This window comes from Perca flavescens, chromosome 7, assembly GCF_004354835.1.
Source record: "Perca flavescens isolate YP-PL-M2 chromosome 7, PFLA_1.0, whole genome shotgun sequence".
NCBI lineage: Eukaryota > Metazoa > Chordata > Actinopteri > Perciformes > Percidae > Perca > Perca flavescens.
The window spans coordinates 24,354,280-24,371,299 of record NC_041337.1 but is presented as its reverse complement, the minus strand read 5'-3'; the positions used below and the strand labels follow the sequence as shown (position 1 = coordinate 24,371,299).

Sequence of the window (17,020 nt, the reverse complement as noted above, 5' to 3'; positions counted from 1 at the left end):
TTGCAGCCATTGTAAATGTACACCATACCATATTTGATAAGTTAAAAAAGGTTATAGCTAGCTAATAATATATTGTCTGTTTATTTTATTTTTTATAATTATTTGTTTGGATGCTTGACTTGGGTAATTTAATGATTTGTACTATATCAGCGGACAATAAATGAAACATGTTCTGGATGTCAGAGTGTAGCACTTGTCTCTGCCACCAGGGGAGTGTCGTCCATTAAAGGTTTTCTCCTTCAGCTTCTCCTTCCTTCCTAACCTCTGTCACGCTGTCATTAGGCGCCCGGCTCCCCAGCCCGGACAGAAAAGCCTAACAAAATGAAGATCTGGGCGTCAGAGCACATTTTCGAGTGAGTAGCGTTCTGTCCGTGATGATGTCTTATACACGTTTGTCTGTTTAGTAACTGGTTTCCTTTCGTGTGATAAGTTATTGTGGGTTTCCCGTAATGTCCGCTTGGGCGCAGCCGCTAATGTTAGCCTCCTTAGCTGATAAGGTTGCACATAAGTTAACGGTAACTTCAAACAAAGCCCCTGCGGGTAAGTTACCTAGCATAACTGTTTGTCGTTTATGTTAGTGGCCACATTTAGTAAAGGTGACCTCTATTCGCCTTATTTTTTAAGTTCTTTCAACAAATAGCTATCTAACGTTTCACTTGTTGGTTTTGGTGCCCTAGAAGAAGTAAACTGCTTTAGCTAGCTAGCTAGCTAGCTTTTCGCTGTTAGCCTTAACTGATCGTTGGCTATCAGATGCTGTTGCTCAGCCGTGTGCGTCAAAATTAAAGTTTCAAGCTTATTTAAACGTTTCAGCTATGAGTTACTATAAGGGAAAATGATTCGTGTGGTTCCCATGTGTCTAGTCTTTATCGCTGGGACAAAATCTGCCGCTGAATTTCACATTATATACCGTGAGCGATAAGTTGCATAACAGTGTCTGGCTGCCGACGACAGACCCTGCGATGAAAATACAATGATCTGGCTATTGTTTGTTTATGTTTGCCCATCAGACTGAAATACGCGTATAACAATGGTCCGAACATGTTTGTCCATTTCCAGAAAATTCCTGATGATGAAAGATGATCGACACTGACAGGAGGGGGGGCGTTCCTCCTCCTGTCAGTATGACTGTCCGAGTATTTTTAGTGATTTCCCCCATTTTGATTCGGCACTCTTTTATATTGACAATTAGCATTTTTTTTTTTTAATTGGTGGGTTCAGATTTCAGACATCACCACATGTAATATAATGGAAATATTTCAGATTTTTGCTAACATTGACAATCTGCAGGGCCTTGCCAGAGTGTTAACTGGACTTAAGGAACTTGCTGTTTCTAAAGTTACTGTTGGTTTTAACAGCCATCCATGGGAGACGGTGACCAAGGCAGCAATGCAAAAGTACCCCAACCCCATGAACCCCGGTGTGTTTGGTGTGGATGTTCTGGACAGAAGCGTGGACACAGAGGGACGGTTACACAGCACGCGACTGCTCAGCACTGAATGGGGGCTCCCCTCTATGGCCAAGTCTGTAAGTTAGATGATGAGAGACATACTTAAGCTGCAGTGATCTTTAATTTTGATTGATAATGCCCTGATCTGTGATCATCATGACAGCGTTTATGGTTTGACCTCCTCTGATTGCTGCTGTAAATAAATTGTCTGCCCAGATTTGATTGTTGATTGTTGTCCCTCTCAAACTAAATACATTCAACAGCTTAATGTAAGGATTTTTTTTTTTCTTTTTCTTGCAGATCATCGGGGTAACAAGAACATGCACTTATGTTCAGGAACATTCAGTGGTGGACCCCAAAGAGAAGAGCTTTGAGCTAAAATCTACAAATGTAAGTAGTGTTGACATGAAGCATTGTTAATAAATACACTTTCAGTAAGAACTGCTGTAGTGATACTTTATCTTAGGTACAGTAGCGTGAGTGCCAGTATTTAGTAGGACAGAAAACAAATACACACTCTTCTTTATCTATTTCTTTTGTACGGGTGTTGTACATTTGTATTTGTATTTTACACACACACACGTACATATTTATAATATTGGCTACATACACAGTATGGCTATATAAATAGCTTTTTAGATGATGTAACTGTAACGCTAGTTATAAACTTGACAGAGGAAACGGAACTAAACCATAAGCTTCCGACATAATCACAATGAAGTTAAGCTGCTGTTTCTTGAGCGTCTCTCTGGGGATGCACTTACAAATGAAGCTGTCTGACAGCAGCTCTTTTCACGTTTTTAAGAACGTAAATAATATTTTCCTTGTTAATTAACAAATGCATAGTCTCTTCTTTCTCATGTGTGGTTGGGAAATTGTTTTGGTCAACAACACATCATTGTATCTGTGGACTTCTTCAGGTAGTCCACTGATTAAGTCCTCTTAAGCTGTAGTCGTTTCCTCAGTCAGCCACATCACCGGATTATCATGTAGTAGCCATTCACATACCAGCCTTCTGACTTTTTACTTCCTGATTGTTAAAGTTTGTTTAATGTCATGTTAGTAGCGACAATGTATCGGTTTGGTGAATAGCTTATTTAGAAATCCAGTTACCTACACACTACACATTTCTTTGACAAAAGTTTGACTTGTGTAATTTCTTTACATACACGTGACCTGGGGGCCTCTACTACGAAGCAAGATTTGGGGTTGGTGAGGTAACTTCAGGGTTAACCCTGGGTTTTCTGTCTTGCGACGCTGGTTCACTTTTTACCGGGATAAATATGTTAACTTATGCCGAACAACAGATTATGTTCGAGACAACGGATCAACCCGCATAAAGCACCGCCTACTGACCAATAAATTCTCTTAGATAATGGCATCACCATTCATAGAAGATGTATGTACAGACAACAACAAGAGACTGGTTAAAGGACTAAAGCAGTGTACTTGTTGTACTTATGAGATATAAAAGAAAGCCTACTTACTGCTTAGAATGATGTCTTTAAGTTTTATCTTTATTTGCCCCCAATCTCATAGGGGTTGCAGCTGAAAGAATACGGCTAAAATTGTCCCCCTATTTTTAAGCAACAAATACATTTAATAAAATACACAAATGTAATTATAGTCAGATCTACTCGTGTCCTAGATGGGCAGTAATATTATAAAAGAAACAAAACTCCAGCACTCGCAGATAACTAGTTTATTTTTAATTTACTCTGACGAACGCGTTTTCATCTGAAATGTGTTGGTTTTTGCCCACAAAAACAAACTATACACTATAATAAGACTAAAACAGAAGTTTTATATTCATTTTTGCTCAAAAACGAATGTGTTTCACACAAAACATGTTCATTTTATCAAATTAATAGACTATTTAGGACAGTAAGGGAATGAGTTCCCCCCTTTTTCTTTTTTTTTTTTTTTTTATAAGTGCATCCGATACAATCACACTTCAATTTGGAGCGGTGCATGCTGCTACATTCCATGATGCAGTGCAGTGATGTTATAAGCCTATTAATTTAAGCATTCAAACTGTGTCAACTGGCTTTCCTGCATTTGGCAGCTGCAACTGCTGGATGGTGTGTTTTAACTGCTCCGTATTTGTCTAACATCATTAGTTTTTCAAGATTTAAAATCCTTTTATTAATCCCACAATGGGGAAATTCACTTTGCTCTGCTGCCAGCACCCTTCCACCTTTTTATGTGAACACGCTAGTGGCTCAATTAGAAAACCCTGGGTTAGTGAAGACAATTAATCAAAGATATCCTGGACATGTTGAACTTGCTTCTTAGTACAGGCCCCTGGACACTGAAGAGTCATTATCTTTATGGTGCGTATGGGAATTTAAAACTTTTTTTTTCTTCTTCTCCAAATTGGTGTTTTAATTGAGTTGGCTGATTGTGTGTCTAATAGACCTGTCCATCAGTGGACATTTTACTCGTCCAACACAGGTGTACATTATAACATGATTAATTGCTGGAGCCCATCGTTAGTGTTATCTGTTACACCTGTGTTTTTCACCATGAGAGAGCGTTGAGCAAGAGGATCGGTGTCTGGGGCTTTATGGCTCTGTTCTCATTACAGCTGCTGTTACATTTACTGTAATGCCTGTAGACAATGTAAATATTTTAAGTCCGAGACAAAGACTGATCCACGCTTTATTTTGTCTACCCAGATCTCCTTCACTAACCTGGTATCTGTGGACGAGAAGTTGACGTACAAGCCACATCCGCAGGATCCTGAAAAGTAAATGACTCAGCTTTTCTTTTATAAACGTCAAATGTCACTTGTGATATTTACTATGATTATTGTCATAATTATAATTTTTTTCCAGTTCTGTCCTTTTTTTTTTTTTTTTTTTTTTTTGTGTATTTTGGTTTGAAGGTTATTAGCTAAAAATGATTGATGGCTTTTTTCTGCAAAAGTGTTTTCGTAGTTTTTATTTGGAAGATTATAAAATGGCTTCAAAATAGATTTAACATTGTGTTGACTGTGACCTTTTGTATGACCGTGTGTTCAGGACGGTGCTGACACAAGAGGCTCTGATCAGTGTGAAAGGTATCAGTCTGAGCAGCTACCTCGAAGGTCTCATGGCCAAGACCATCTCTGTCAACGCCGGGAAGGTGAAGCTCCTGAAAATCTCCCGATTTCCCTTTTATCGTGATATCTTTTCATAACAATATGCCCGTTGTGTTTTCTAATGTTCTCCCATCGGTCTGTCTCAGGGTCGGGAGGCAATGGAGTGGGTCATCAGGCGATTAAACACAGAAATCGAGGAGTTGGCGGCAACCGCTCGTGGTACTATACGCGCTCCAATGGCAGCCGCTGTTGCAGACAAATGATCCCGGCCTTCCCCGCTGCTTCCTCCACCGTCATGAACCGATGGACCTCTCAGACTTCCTGTCAACTAATCTGCCAGCACACCCTACTAACCACAGCCCCATCCTTCGGCCCTCCGTTTGTATGTGTGTTTGTTCCTCCTCAGCAGTCTGCGTCAGCGAGTTTGATGCTCGCCGCTGCAGGTAGTGACGGGGAGTGTTGAGCTGATGACAGTTTAAAAAAACAAACTTGGATTGCACTTGAAGCTCATAGGACTCGGTCTTGTGATGTTAAAGCTCTTTTTAAAATTTACACTGTGCCTTCATATCATCTCATCAATTAATTATTTCTCCCCTTCATCTTGAACTTTTCATCTCTTTTTGTTTCCAAATCCTTGCAAGCATGTTGAAGTCTAAATCCTAAAATGAAGTCACTTTTCCACTAACTTTTTTTTTCCTGGATTAGCTGACCTTGATTTGTACAACAGAACTGACCAAAATATTTATATATAAAAAAAAAAAAAAAAATTAATAATCACCAATGCGAACAGGCTGCAACAAAGTATAAACGTTAACGCTGCTTCAGTTGTCTTGTGATATCAAAGCTCGAGCCTTCTAGTCTCCACGGCCCTGAGTCTGTTGGTTTTTGCCCCACCTGGACTTTCTCACAGGTGGATTTGCGGCGAGCTGCAGTCTGATCAGTTGGTAGTAGAAAGTGGTGCAGCTCAGAGGAATCACAGTTCAGGTGAAGTCGCAAGACAGGAAAGCCAGTTTGTGGGTGTAGTTGCACGGTGCTGTAACAAATTGTATTTGTCCAAATCTGGTACCACAGACTTAAAATCCATCTGGTGGAAGCCTACCAGCATGATGGACTGGTCTTCAGATGTTCTGGTCTTGTTCTGGGTACAAATGACTTGATTTCTTAAAGTCTCTCTTGCCTTTGTTAGTATTTTCTCTTAAATTAATGATGTGCTGTAAAATTGTGTTAACAATATAAGAATGTGCAAACTTGAATATTAACTTATTTTCAGCATGTGTACTTAAATACACTTAAAAGGCAGAAAGTCCTTAAAAAGTGCAGAGCTGCAAAATAAGTGTAGGAGTACTGTGCAACATGTAGGCATTTGACCATAGTGTTTTGATGTGTTGTGAACATTCACCAGTGTTACAGGAGGAGCTCTGCAGGGTTATGTTCTGAATCAGTGTGCCAACATGAAATGGGAAGATTAATATAACTACAGATCTAATACCCCAAAGCACTTTCATGATCATGAACAAACCCACTCTGTATGCTCTGTCCATTTATTTTCATACTGTCTATAAATGGTGTTATTTATAGTATATCCCTTGTGTTGTCCTTCGAGTCACCGGGACCCGTCCAGTCATTCACCCCCGACGCTCAACGCCAGGCCAATATGAAACGTCAAATAAACGTATAGTTAACCCTTGTTAAGGTCCCGGTGACCCGAAGGACAACACAAGGGTCATTAGTGAACATTGACAAAGGCTTGTAAATTGATTTTAAAATCTGTTAGCTTGTAGTATTTTTATGCTACATTCCATTATCCCACATTGGACTCTCTGCTACATAGTTGACTTTGGTTCAGTTTCCCTGTTTGTTTCCTTCATAAAGACCACATTGAGATGAAAGCAACATAATAACTTTGTAACTCTTTCTTCTTCCCTTCTCTTTCTTCTCTTAACATTTGAATAAGGACATGTCTGCAAACTAAAGTTTACATCAATAGGGTTTGTGGTTCAATGAAAGCTAATTTACAGTGTCTGTTAATGGAGCTCAGCAGCACGTGTCCTCCAAGATGCTCAGCAGTTGGTATCCTGCTCGACTGGGATTGTCTCAATTAGTTAAATAGATCTCATAGTCACACCTGCTTCATTTTTAAAAAGCTTTCTCATAATTTAACTTATGTTCAGCTCAAAATCACTCCGTTTGAGTCCGGTCTGCTTCCTAACTGACCCATCTGCCAGTCCGTATCCTCAGTGTCTCGTTGTATAACTGAAAAGTGATGTTTTTCTACGGGGAACATTTTAGGAACAGTGGCTGTAAATAGGCTTATATTTATATTTTGGTGATGTTAACATTCCAAGAATGTGAACATGTAACAGAATCTAAAGAATGAAAAGTTTCAAAATAAAGAGATGTCATTGTTTCATGAATATGGTGGTTACGCTGTTTTGTAAAATGTAAAACTTCCTCTTTAACTCTGGAGCTGTATTTTTCCCAAACCTAAAAACGTGGACCCTTTAATCAACCTGTCCAGTGTGCAAGGAGAGGCATTAAGTTCAATTGGTAATATTACTCTGAAGCATTTATTTATTGTAGCAGGTAATTGGCTCCTGGCAGTTATTGATGAGTCTATCATGATAGATATGTGAGAAATGTATAAAACAAAAACAAATTCATGTTTCATTTATTTCACAATACCACTAAATTGGTTCTTAAATGAAAAATGCAGATAAAAGAAGATATTCTTATTCCTGGGGGTCAAAGATTGCATAACATTTGAATTATTTCCCCAGGCAGTACTACTGTCCAGTAGAATCCTAACCCTGTATTTCTACACATTTCTGTATATTTCAAATGTGGTCCCCTCTGGTGGTAGTATGAACAATGGCCTATTTGTTACAGCATGCTGTAACTTACCATAATTGCTTAATTTTTCTACAAACAAAACCTTGACCCATGAGAGGAATTTAAAAGAAATTGACCCTTTTATTAGCTATGTCTCTTTTTATATATTAAAACAGTCGGAATGCACTTTTAAAAACACATTTAATGTTAGTACATTGTGTTAAAAAAAGGTTAGAACTTTACATTAAGGCTAAATGATTTGAGGCTGAATACCACTTTATAAGCATTTATACAAAAAAGTGAGCTGCAGGCTTAATCACTGTTGACTTGACGTGAAGGCTGTAGATGTAGACAAATCCAGGTTGTTTACTTGTTTAAAGTTTAAGAATCCTAACTGAGATGAAGAGCATCGATATTTGTCAGTTGAAGCCTCTGTCTGTCAGCACCTGAGCATCTGAAGAGATAGCTACAAATCCCTGTTGGGAATAAAGACAATGGTCAGCCCAACAACACTTTCTGCTCTAATTAAAATGTCCTCCAAATGGCAAACATTAACCTAACTGTATAATATAATATAATAATACATAATAACTACTATTATGTAATATTTTCACTAACACTGACCTCTTCCACACTCAAAACTGTGTTAACCAGCTGTGCGTGTCTCATTCTGGGTAAATCAACACCTTTGCCCAGGGCCACTGAAACAGAAAAGTATATGTCAAAACAAGGACAATGTAGAGCACACACTATACATTATGTTCAGTATGTTGGATCAGTACAGGTATCATATGGGCATTTTCTAAAGATCAAAATGTGTTGTAGGCTATTCCTCTGTGTTGCTCTAGTTTATTGTGATGAAGATAACAAATAGGTTCATGCTGAACATTATAAGCATTTAGTTGCTTTTTTTCCCCAAGAAGAGTGGAATAATAAAACAAGCCTACACTGCCAATTTCTGTACAGATGTCCTCGAGCAAAGCAGACACGAAAAAAAAAAAGTATTTAATATATTTTCGGAGCAATAGTGATGATTGGAGTGGAGCTACTAATCTTTCATGTCACGCTCTCAGAAAACTGAACATTAAAACATGTAACTGTGACTCACCGTTCAGTTTTGATAAGGCCATCATCATTCCCCCCCGCGTGAAGCGTTCTAAAGTATCAGTCTGCAAGAGAAATGTGATTCCATACAGTCACTGTTTGATTCTCCTCAGTTTGTGCTCACATAAGGCTGTCTGTGACTAACATATAATGTGATTTTAGTTATGCACCTTAAAAGGTCCCACTTCACTCCCCGCCAGCGTCAGTGTATAACTGTTTATAAGAAGGAAATATCATTATTACTTTATGTTTGAGTTTGTGAACTCATGCACAGGTGTGCGTTTTAAAACGTGGTGATGCTCACTTATCCAATGCCATGGAGCCGTTCAGTCTTCTACCAACAATCTGCACTTTACCGCTGAATTTTGAGTCCTGAAAGAAAGAGGTATAAATTACAGCTGCAACCAATCATTATTTTAATTATCGTTAAACTGTCAGTTGTTTTTCCAAGTTCATCAATTCATTGTTTAGTCTATGGCATGTCAGAAATCTCCCATTTGAGAACTGGAACCAGGAAATGTTTAGCATTGTTGCTTGATATATAATTTTATTTATAATTTTATTTTTTTTCTTAGTTGTACCAGATGTCTAATGCAATCTGCACTGGACTGAATGATGACATCAACATTACAATGAAGTGACTTGTTGTCCAGAACACACAAACGCCTGCATGTATTCCTTTTGTCTAGAATTGTGTTTGTTCAAATTAAATGATTTTTTGAGTTATAATAATATATAATGTCTCTACAAAATAAAATTGACATGCTTGCAAAAAATGTGTTTTGTGCTTAAGACGTACCAAGGTGCGCTCAGGATTACGGCACAAATATAACGCTATACTAGGCTCCTACAAGGTGTTAATGTACTTATTTAATATATCCACTACAACTACTTTGATGTATTTTTGGCATACATAGTAAAAACAAAGACACGTGCATATTGAGAACACAAAATTACTCACAACGTTGAGTTTGAACAGTGGGGTGTGTGTACCATTTGGCTGGATGGCGAAAGCTTTAACAGCGCCCTGTAAGCCCAGTTTAACAACACCGGGATGGAAGGAAAACATTGGAAACTCTCTGGCATAAATCTGCAGATTCATTAGCAGACCTGGAAACATCTTGGGAAGCTGCAGTATGAAAAAGGGGAGTGGTAAACATTAATTTCTGTAATATTATGACAACTTAAAGAACACGTTTTCATGAACACTACAGAGTGAATTGTTATGAACAGTTGAGCTTGTCAGGAAGTTTAAAAAAGACACATGCTAAATAAAAATGTAGTTTAATTTCTTTTACAGGGTCTATGTGCAGCCACGATTTAGATCCCAACCCGTTTGACTATTTGTAGACCACTTTGAGCCAAAGAATCAAACACAATGATTTTTTTATTCATCATAATGTTCTGCAAAAACACTTTCCTTGGTGACTGCCTTCTCTGCATAACAGTCTTTGATAATAATTAAAATATGTATTCCATGACACATACAGTAATAATTTCATTTTTAATGAGTTTCTCTATTGTCCGGGCATTGTCCCAGACACTGTATCTTTGTGTCCCAGGTTTTATTGTCCCGTCAGTGGGACATCACTAATTTGAGCGCTGGTGGCAAAGTAGACTAGTAGGGGTGGAACATGTCAGTTTAACAAGTGCAAGTAATCAGTAACTCAGGTCAAGATAAAGAGGAATATGGCACATAAAAGTGTGAATGACAGCGTTTAAAGACCCATTGTAATTATTGATCACTGAACGTAATTGATATTATATAGACTTTTTACATAATATAACGATTCCATGAATGTAAATAGGTTTTAAATGTGTTTTAGAGGTATGATAATAGATTTCAGAAGCAGCACTGCTTTCTGAATACTAAATATAAATGCAGTTTTAGCAGAGCTGGGTGTTCTTGGTGGCTTTGGCATTACAGCAACTTTTTCAACTAGTCCGTTGATAAATGTTGATATCATAAGTATAATATAATGCAATCAGCAAATCAAATGTTAAATAATCATACCTATAAAAGAACTATTAATTCTCAGACACAATGTGCCCTGCATTTTTTATTTAACACGATTACTCCCTATAGAAGCCACATTTTAAGAAAGAAAACTGAGTTGATCCCGATCTGTGACACTGGGTGCATGATGACTGACATAAAGCTATTCATACTGTGAGTTAATAAAACTCGTCAGTGTTGCTATATGTAACCTTGATACAGACTGACACGTACCTGAGGAATGTAAGGCCCCATTAAGCTGGTATTTAGGTGCACAGGGAAGTGTGGAGGTATCTGAGACAATGAAACAACATTTATTAAACACAGACATAGTTTTAGGGCAGAAAGTGATCAATGCTTGAGTTCCAGGTGCACTTACCATGCTGTCAGTGATTAGGGCCTTAAGCCATCCAGCTGAGTAGACTCCATATGCGGCAGAGTTCAGAGTGAATTCAGACAGGCCCATTGAAAACATGTAGCCAGGCTGCTCAGGCAGGGTGAAAGGCTGGGCCTCAAAGGGAGGGTCTTTGTGAGTTTCGATATCGTACAACACTCCCTTTAAATAAAGAGTTGCAAATGATCAATTACAGCTTTTGATCAACTGTTGTTATAATTTCTTTTCACAGGTTTTGGCACAAGCCCTCATGATGGTTGCCAAAGCGGGTTGGACATATAGGTGTGTGTTTATACATGATGTCGCCAAATGTCAGGGGACTTGCACAGTTTGAAAATAGATCGTAGATTGTGTGTTTCTTACCTTAAGACCCAGATTCATACTTGATGCATTAATGAGGGGTGCGCCGGTGAGAGAGAGGTCAAAAGTAAAGGCTTCATCCACATCAAAGGAAACTGATGAGAGTAGAAATCATTTGTAGACTGAATTATCTATTTATAGATTTGAATTCCTGACTGTTAGTGTTAGTTTTGGCTTAAAGTAAAGACTATGCAACTGCTATGAACATGCAGCGCCTACATTCTATTTTCTTTTTTATATTAGAGGATGTAGCTGTTCATATAAAATATCAATACCGTTCATGGCCTGTAGGTGGTACTCCAAGGTTTCAATGGATTCCATCACATAAGGGCAGATCTATGGAGGAAACAACAAGGCAAATATCCTGCAGTGCTCACCACTAAAACTCTGTACAGTAGGTTTTACCTGATCTGATGACCATACAGCACATACAGAGCATCCACTGATAAATGTGACAAAGATTTAGAGAAACACTTACTGTGCCCTCTATTTTGCCCTTGATTTGCCCCTTGAAAAGATCCACAACCTGCTGGAACAGCCAACTATTGACAAATGAAAACACAAGGCTTATATCACGGCATCAGTATCACCCCTTATCTTCTCTCTTAATATCTCTGTTCTACTGTACCTAGCTCCACCGTGAAATTGTATCTGCTCATCTCCAATATGAGCATCACAGTGGACACTGGTGACAGACAGATGCCCGTCAGCATCTTTCCCCAGCTTCACTATAGAGGTCAGATCCATATTAAATATAGCCATGTTGAATGATCCCCCGTCATGTCTGAAAAGATACAGTACAAATTGGTGAACATTTAAACATGCAACATACATCCCCAAAGCCCCTGCATGTGTGTGTGTACATACACATAAACACATGAAATTGGCAGACTAACCTCAGTGACTTGTCCAAGTTACAATATATTATGCATTTTAAATAACACCTACAAAATCTACCTTTATTATGAAAGTAATATTCCCTGTTTGTTTTTCTTTGGTGTTGTTTCCATCCCTTGCTTTCTTGTTTACAGTACATTTAAATGGTAATTTATCATTGCTGGCATGGCAACTTGCTAACACTTCAATCATTAGTGACCAAATAATACATCAGGAGTCAAAAAAAGTTAAAGGTTACATTCAAATGCCAATAAAATAGTTTTGTAGTCCATATACCTTGTTCACTTTGTTCCTTAATTCTATATACTTTGATATTATCTACATGTTAAAACTGGCCTAATAATATCCCCAGTTAGCTACTTTAGTTAGTTACTTTCACATTCAACATGAACTGCGACATTGTAGTTATATATGGAAGTGGTGTCATGGTGCTGGGCGAAAGAACAGGAAGTCACCAAAATCACTAGTTTCTTCCTTTTGGAGTGTGAATGTGCGCAATTACAGTGATCACACACACCACTGATCACTGTCTACATACAGTGTCATGATTATATTGTGACTTATAGACCGACATAAAGATAATTTACTGTAAAAAGCAAGGGGGACGGTGTGGCATAAGTGAACAGGTGGATTTCTCATTTGTAAGAAAATAGCGAATGATGTTCCACACAAGAGCACAGGAGTTAAACAATACGGCAATGGAAACATTGACATTTGACATTTTTAAAGAAACACATTTCTCTATTTGACATCAGATGAAACACAAAGGGTATTTTGAATTTTAATATCACTTCCTCATTTAGCCTTAGTTTAAAGTTCTTTTTCAACATTTCAAACTGAAGTAACTTAAGTAATCACTTTAGGATAATTAGATTATTTCAGGTGCTGAAGCCTGCCCAAATGAAAAACCTGACAAATATCACTACAGACCTTGATTGAACAGCTTACTGGCTGCATGATCTAGGAGTTTACATGTAGCGCAGAGATCTGGGGAAACTCACATTATGCCAAAGTTTGTCATCCACCCGCCAGTTAGTGCCACACTGAGGCCAGAGATGGATGTCTTGAATCCTCCGGTGTCCTGATAGAACTGAACAGACGGCTCTGGCAAGTCACACTTTGCTATGGTGATGCTAGTGCACATGGGGAGCAAAGTGTAGATAAGTGTGAGGACACAGATCTGATTAATGCTAAATTGTTTAATAAATTAAATCAAGTAGCCTGTTAAAGAAAAGACACCTCCATATTCAAGAATGTCAAATGTAATCCTACCCTGTTAGTGTGTAGTCGATGCTCATGATGCCGTAGCCGAATTTACCATTGATGTCAGGGAGAGTGACAAGCGCCAGCCTCTCCTGAACCCATTCTGTACCTACATTCTTTCCTGGGACAAACAGCACATGTGTACAGTTTTAAAAAGTTGTTAATTAAACAAGTCCCATGTAGACTTTTGTTGGGTTCTTTAGGAAAATACTCATGTAGCAACAAAGCAATCTAATGCCCCATGAAGCAGTTCATTTGTGTTTAAATAAACTTAACTGAGTGAATAACACCATCGCACATTGCCTTACCGTACTGAAGTCCTTTGTCAGTCAGGGTCACTTGTAGTGCAGGATTTTCTCCACAGGTAAAAGAGATGAGCATGAACATTACTATCACGGGTGGAAGCATTTTCCTGGGTCCCCTGTGGTCCAAGCAATACAGCAAATACAACATTTGAGCATGAATGTCTCGACACAACTGCACAGTCAAAGAACTACTGAGACACATTTTTGTGTAAAATATAACTTATAATAAAACGTATTCTCATTAAACTTGTTGTAGTGATATTATGTAGCATACCTGAAATACTGCAGGATGAAGTGTACGGTATTTGCCAAGTTGAATGTCAGCTCCCGAAAAAGCATCTTTACTGTTTCTTTGCCATTTATTCTTCTACAGCTTCCTGTTTCACTGAGAAGTGAAACTTGCTGAGATCTGACTATAGCCTTGAATAGACTGCTGCATTGGTCTGTGTGATTGTGTGTGTGTGTGTGTGTGTGTGTGTGTGTGTTTGTGCGTGTGCGTATGCGTATGTGTGTGTTTGTGTGTGTGTGTGTGTGTGAAAAAGAGGAAACTATTGTTTGATTCTGCTCTGTCTGCATTAATCAAATAACTGTTCTAAACAGAGTCAATGTCATAGGAGATACAGTGTTGAAATACATATGCATACAGTCTGAAGTACAATAGCCACGATCAGTGTTTTTGAAGGTAGATTGATGCATGTAATTTTATAAGAAACATGTTTTTTGAACAACATCCTTATACTTAGAATAAATGCCTGTCATGGCTGACTAACAGAAAAAAAAGGGAAGTGAAAATGATGTTCTGTTATACTGACTGATATGCTGAAGTCACAGGTGTGCTTGGAGGTGCCAATCTGACTACGATGATAACGTTGAACAGTGCCAGGTTTTCACGCAGTCTGCTATATGCTTTTTTGGAGGCCTCTGCACCCTGTCATGAATTGTTTAAAAAGGAAAATGTAGCTGCATGCTATCACTTTTAAGAAAAGTGGAGCCTAATTGACCTTTTTAAGAGGAAGTTAAACAGAGACGAGTACAACAAAAATAAAAGAGAAAGTAAAATGAATAAGGCTTCTCAGTCATCCCTGGCTACATTTCAAGGAAACATTAGAATCACCAGCCATAAAATATTTGATTTATTTATCTCTTAATTCAACAAATACTCTTTGTCTCACACACCATTAAATCACAATTAACAAGTTCAATAGGAAGAGAATATTATCAGACAGACATTTTTCATATAACACAATTAGGACCCACTTGCTTGCACTTTAAATTCACTTCATCCAGAATGACACTTGAAACACCAAGAAAACAAACGAGCCAATGAGGACTACTATAGGCATAAGATGGAAGATAAAACACAAAATAAGTTTAAAAAAAAACAAATCTGTTCAAACAACTACACATTAGTTATTCATGGTTTATTATAATCCACAGAGCACTATATGATCTGATGGGTGCCTTGTATTTTGTCTGAAGTGGGATTGTTGAGCAGCTCAAAAACCAATAATAACATATTCACATTGTTTTTCACATATTTCATTCCCCAGATATAAACACGTACACACTGACAGTAAGACCCATGGCGGACATTTTCTCTGGATCTTTGACAACTTTGCATGAAGACTGATACCTGGGCAGGCTCGTTAATGCACGCATATTTAATCACCCCCTTCCATGCGGAGGTTGTGTTCCTCTGTCCAGTTAATGAACCATGTTTTCTGGAATGACTACTTTACACTATGACTGTAGAGTTTATTATTGCACATTATCACGAAGGCAAAATAAAAGATGTAGGCTACATTTCACACAAATAATCCTCCCCATGAGCTTATTTGTCGAGTGGTTAACATGATGTTTTGATAAGGTCTGCGTCACGACAAACTGCCAGAGTGCGGCATTTTAGGACATCATCACCATTCGAAAAAGGTCATCTCTGAAGCTCTCATTCGTGGATATTGTACCTATACGCCTCTATGAGCCCTTCAACCGAGTGAATTAGGCCAGATATGGCGCATATGCCCCCGATAACAAAAATGGCAACGTCGAAGAAGACGTGGTGCCACAGGAGATTCCTCCACTGGAGCTTCAGGTGGAAGAGGCTTGGCAGGAGGAAGCATAGGCCAGCGCCGGTCAGGCTCCCAGTTAAACCCATAAGGAGGGCGAAATGGGGGACAAAGACGGCCATAAGCAAGGTGAAGACTACCAGGGCAATTCGAAGGCCCAGACCCCATGATTTCAACTGCCCAGTAGGCCCGTAGCAGTCAGGGAAGAGGGCTCTCCCGCCGTCCTGGAAAAAGCTTTTCTCCAGAACCTCAACTGCAGCAAAAAACGGCAGCGGGTAAGACAGCAGCGCCTTGGCGACGAGGAAGAGGTTGACCACGGCCCGGATGGTTGAAGGCAGGTTATCCGTGATGACCTCTTTGGTGGCGTCTGCCCAAGTCAAGTAGGCCACGAGAGCGAAGAGGCCCTTGAGGACGCAGGCTGCGATGTGAGTCCACTCCATCATACAGTGGAACTCGCTGGGCTTCTGCATGTTTCCCTCCAGGGAGGGGAGGAAGATCTGGGAGGTGTAGCTGAACACGATGATGCCAATTGAAATGGGGAACTTCTTCACATCGATGTAAAACTTGACCTTGTCCCAGGCCCAGTCGCGTGCCCTGGAGAGGCAGTAGGCCACCACGAGGATGTTGATGACGAAGTGCGCCAGAGTGCAGAGCATGCTGAACTTGGACACGGCCTTGAGGTTCTTCAGGAACGCGCAGGGTAGGAGCGCGACCGTGGCCACCACAGACCAAGCTTTCTGGGAGACGGGGAACCCCGGGAAACTGTTGACCATCAGGTTGCCGCTGACCACAACGTAAAGGATACAGGTCATGACCAGCTCGATGATCTGAGCCACGTTCACAATGTGCCCGCCCAGCGCTGGGAAGCGGGGCGCGCAGCAGGCATTGGCGATGTCCACGTAGGTGTCCCTCACGCGCACCTTTATGCCGTCCTCGTTCTCCTCGTACAGACACGCGATGAGAATTTTCCCTGTGTAGCAGCACACCACAGCCGCGAAGATAATGAGGAAGAGACCGAGGTAGCCACCGTGGAGGATGGCGTACGGCAGGCCGAGGACGAACATGCCCTGCGGACAGAGAAGCGCATTGAGTCGTGATGGACGAGGCCCACATCGCAGTGACAGGCAGAGGCAGCCCAGGCATGCAAAGACTGGCGCACACAGCTCACATCTTACATAATAACAGGAAAAAAACACACTTTTTTATTTTTATTTTTTTTGCACATTAAGATAACAATGCAATGCATAGCCCAAGTGTTTGATTAATCCCAGCTGATT

General features: G+C 39.6%; 3 protein-coding genes across 3 annotated transcripts in view; 1 reads left to right on the top strand and 2 right to left on the bottom strand.

Moving 5' to 3' along the window:
• Positions 1 to 197: 197 nt before the first annotated feature.
• On the top strand, positions 198 to 6,943 carry LOC114558667 (PRELI domain containing protein 3B). The gene is made up of 6 exons (XM_028582785.1): positions 198 to 353; positions 1,356 to 1,524; positions 1,748 to 1,837; positions 4,126 to 4,196; positions 4,471 to 4,573; positions 4,676 to 6,943. Exons 1-6 carry the CDS (start codon positions 322 to 324, stop codon positions 4,790 to 4,792), a joined length of 582 nt encoding a protein of 193 aa, XP_028438586.1. The 5' UTR covers positions 198 to 321; the 3' UTR covers positions 4,793 to 6,943.
• Positions 6,944 to 7,181: 238 nt separating this feature from the next.
• Positions 7,182 to 14,062, bottom strand: bpifcl (BPI fold containing family C, like). Its single transcript, XM_028582784.1, has 16 exons — positions 13,952 to 14,062; positions 13,681 to 13,793; positions 13,382 to 13,493; positions 13,111 to 13,242; positions 11,841 to 11,996; positions 11,691 to 11,754; positions 11,488 to 11,548; positions 11,216 to 11,307; positions 10,838 to 11,014; positions 10,693 to 10,752; positions 9,424 to 9,591; positions 8,767 to 8,834; positions 8,633 to 8,675; positions 8,467 to 8,527; positions 7,983 to 8,059; positions 7,182 to 7,834 (listed from the first exon to the last, which is right to left on the bottom strand). Exons 1-16 carry the CDS (start codon positions 14,014 to 14,016, stop codon positions 7,778 to 7,780), a joined length of 1,506 nt encoding a protein of 501 aa, XP_028438585.1. The 5' UTR covers positions 14,017 to 14,062; the 3' UTR covers positions 7,182 to 7,777.
• A 795-nt stretch (positions 14,063 to 14,857) lies between these two features.
• Positions 14,858 to 17,020, bottom strand: part of LOC114559172 (vesicular inhibitory amino acid transporter) — a 3,484-nt gene continuing 1,321 nt past the window's right edge. The window contains exon 2 of the mRNA XM_028583676.1: positions 14,858 to 16,810. Within this exon, the coding sequence (XP_028439477.1) occupies positions 15,623 to 16,810 (1,188 nt within the window). The 3' untranslated portion in view covers positions 14,858 to 15,622. The remainder of the gene's footprint in view (positions 16,811 to 17,020) is intronic.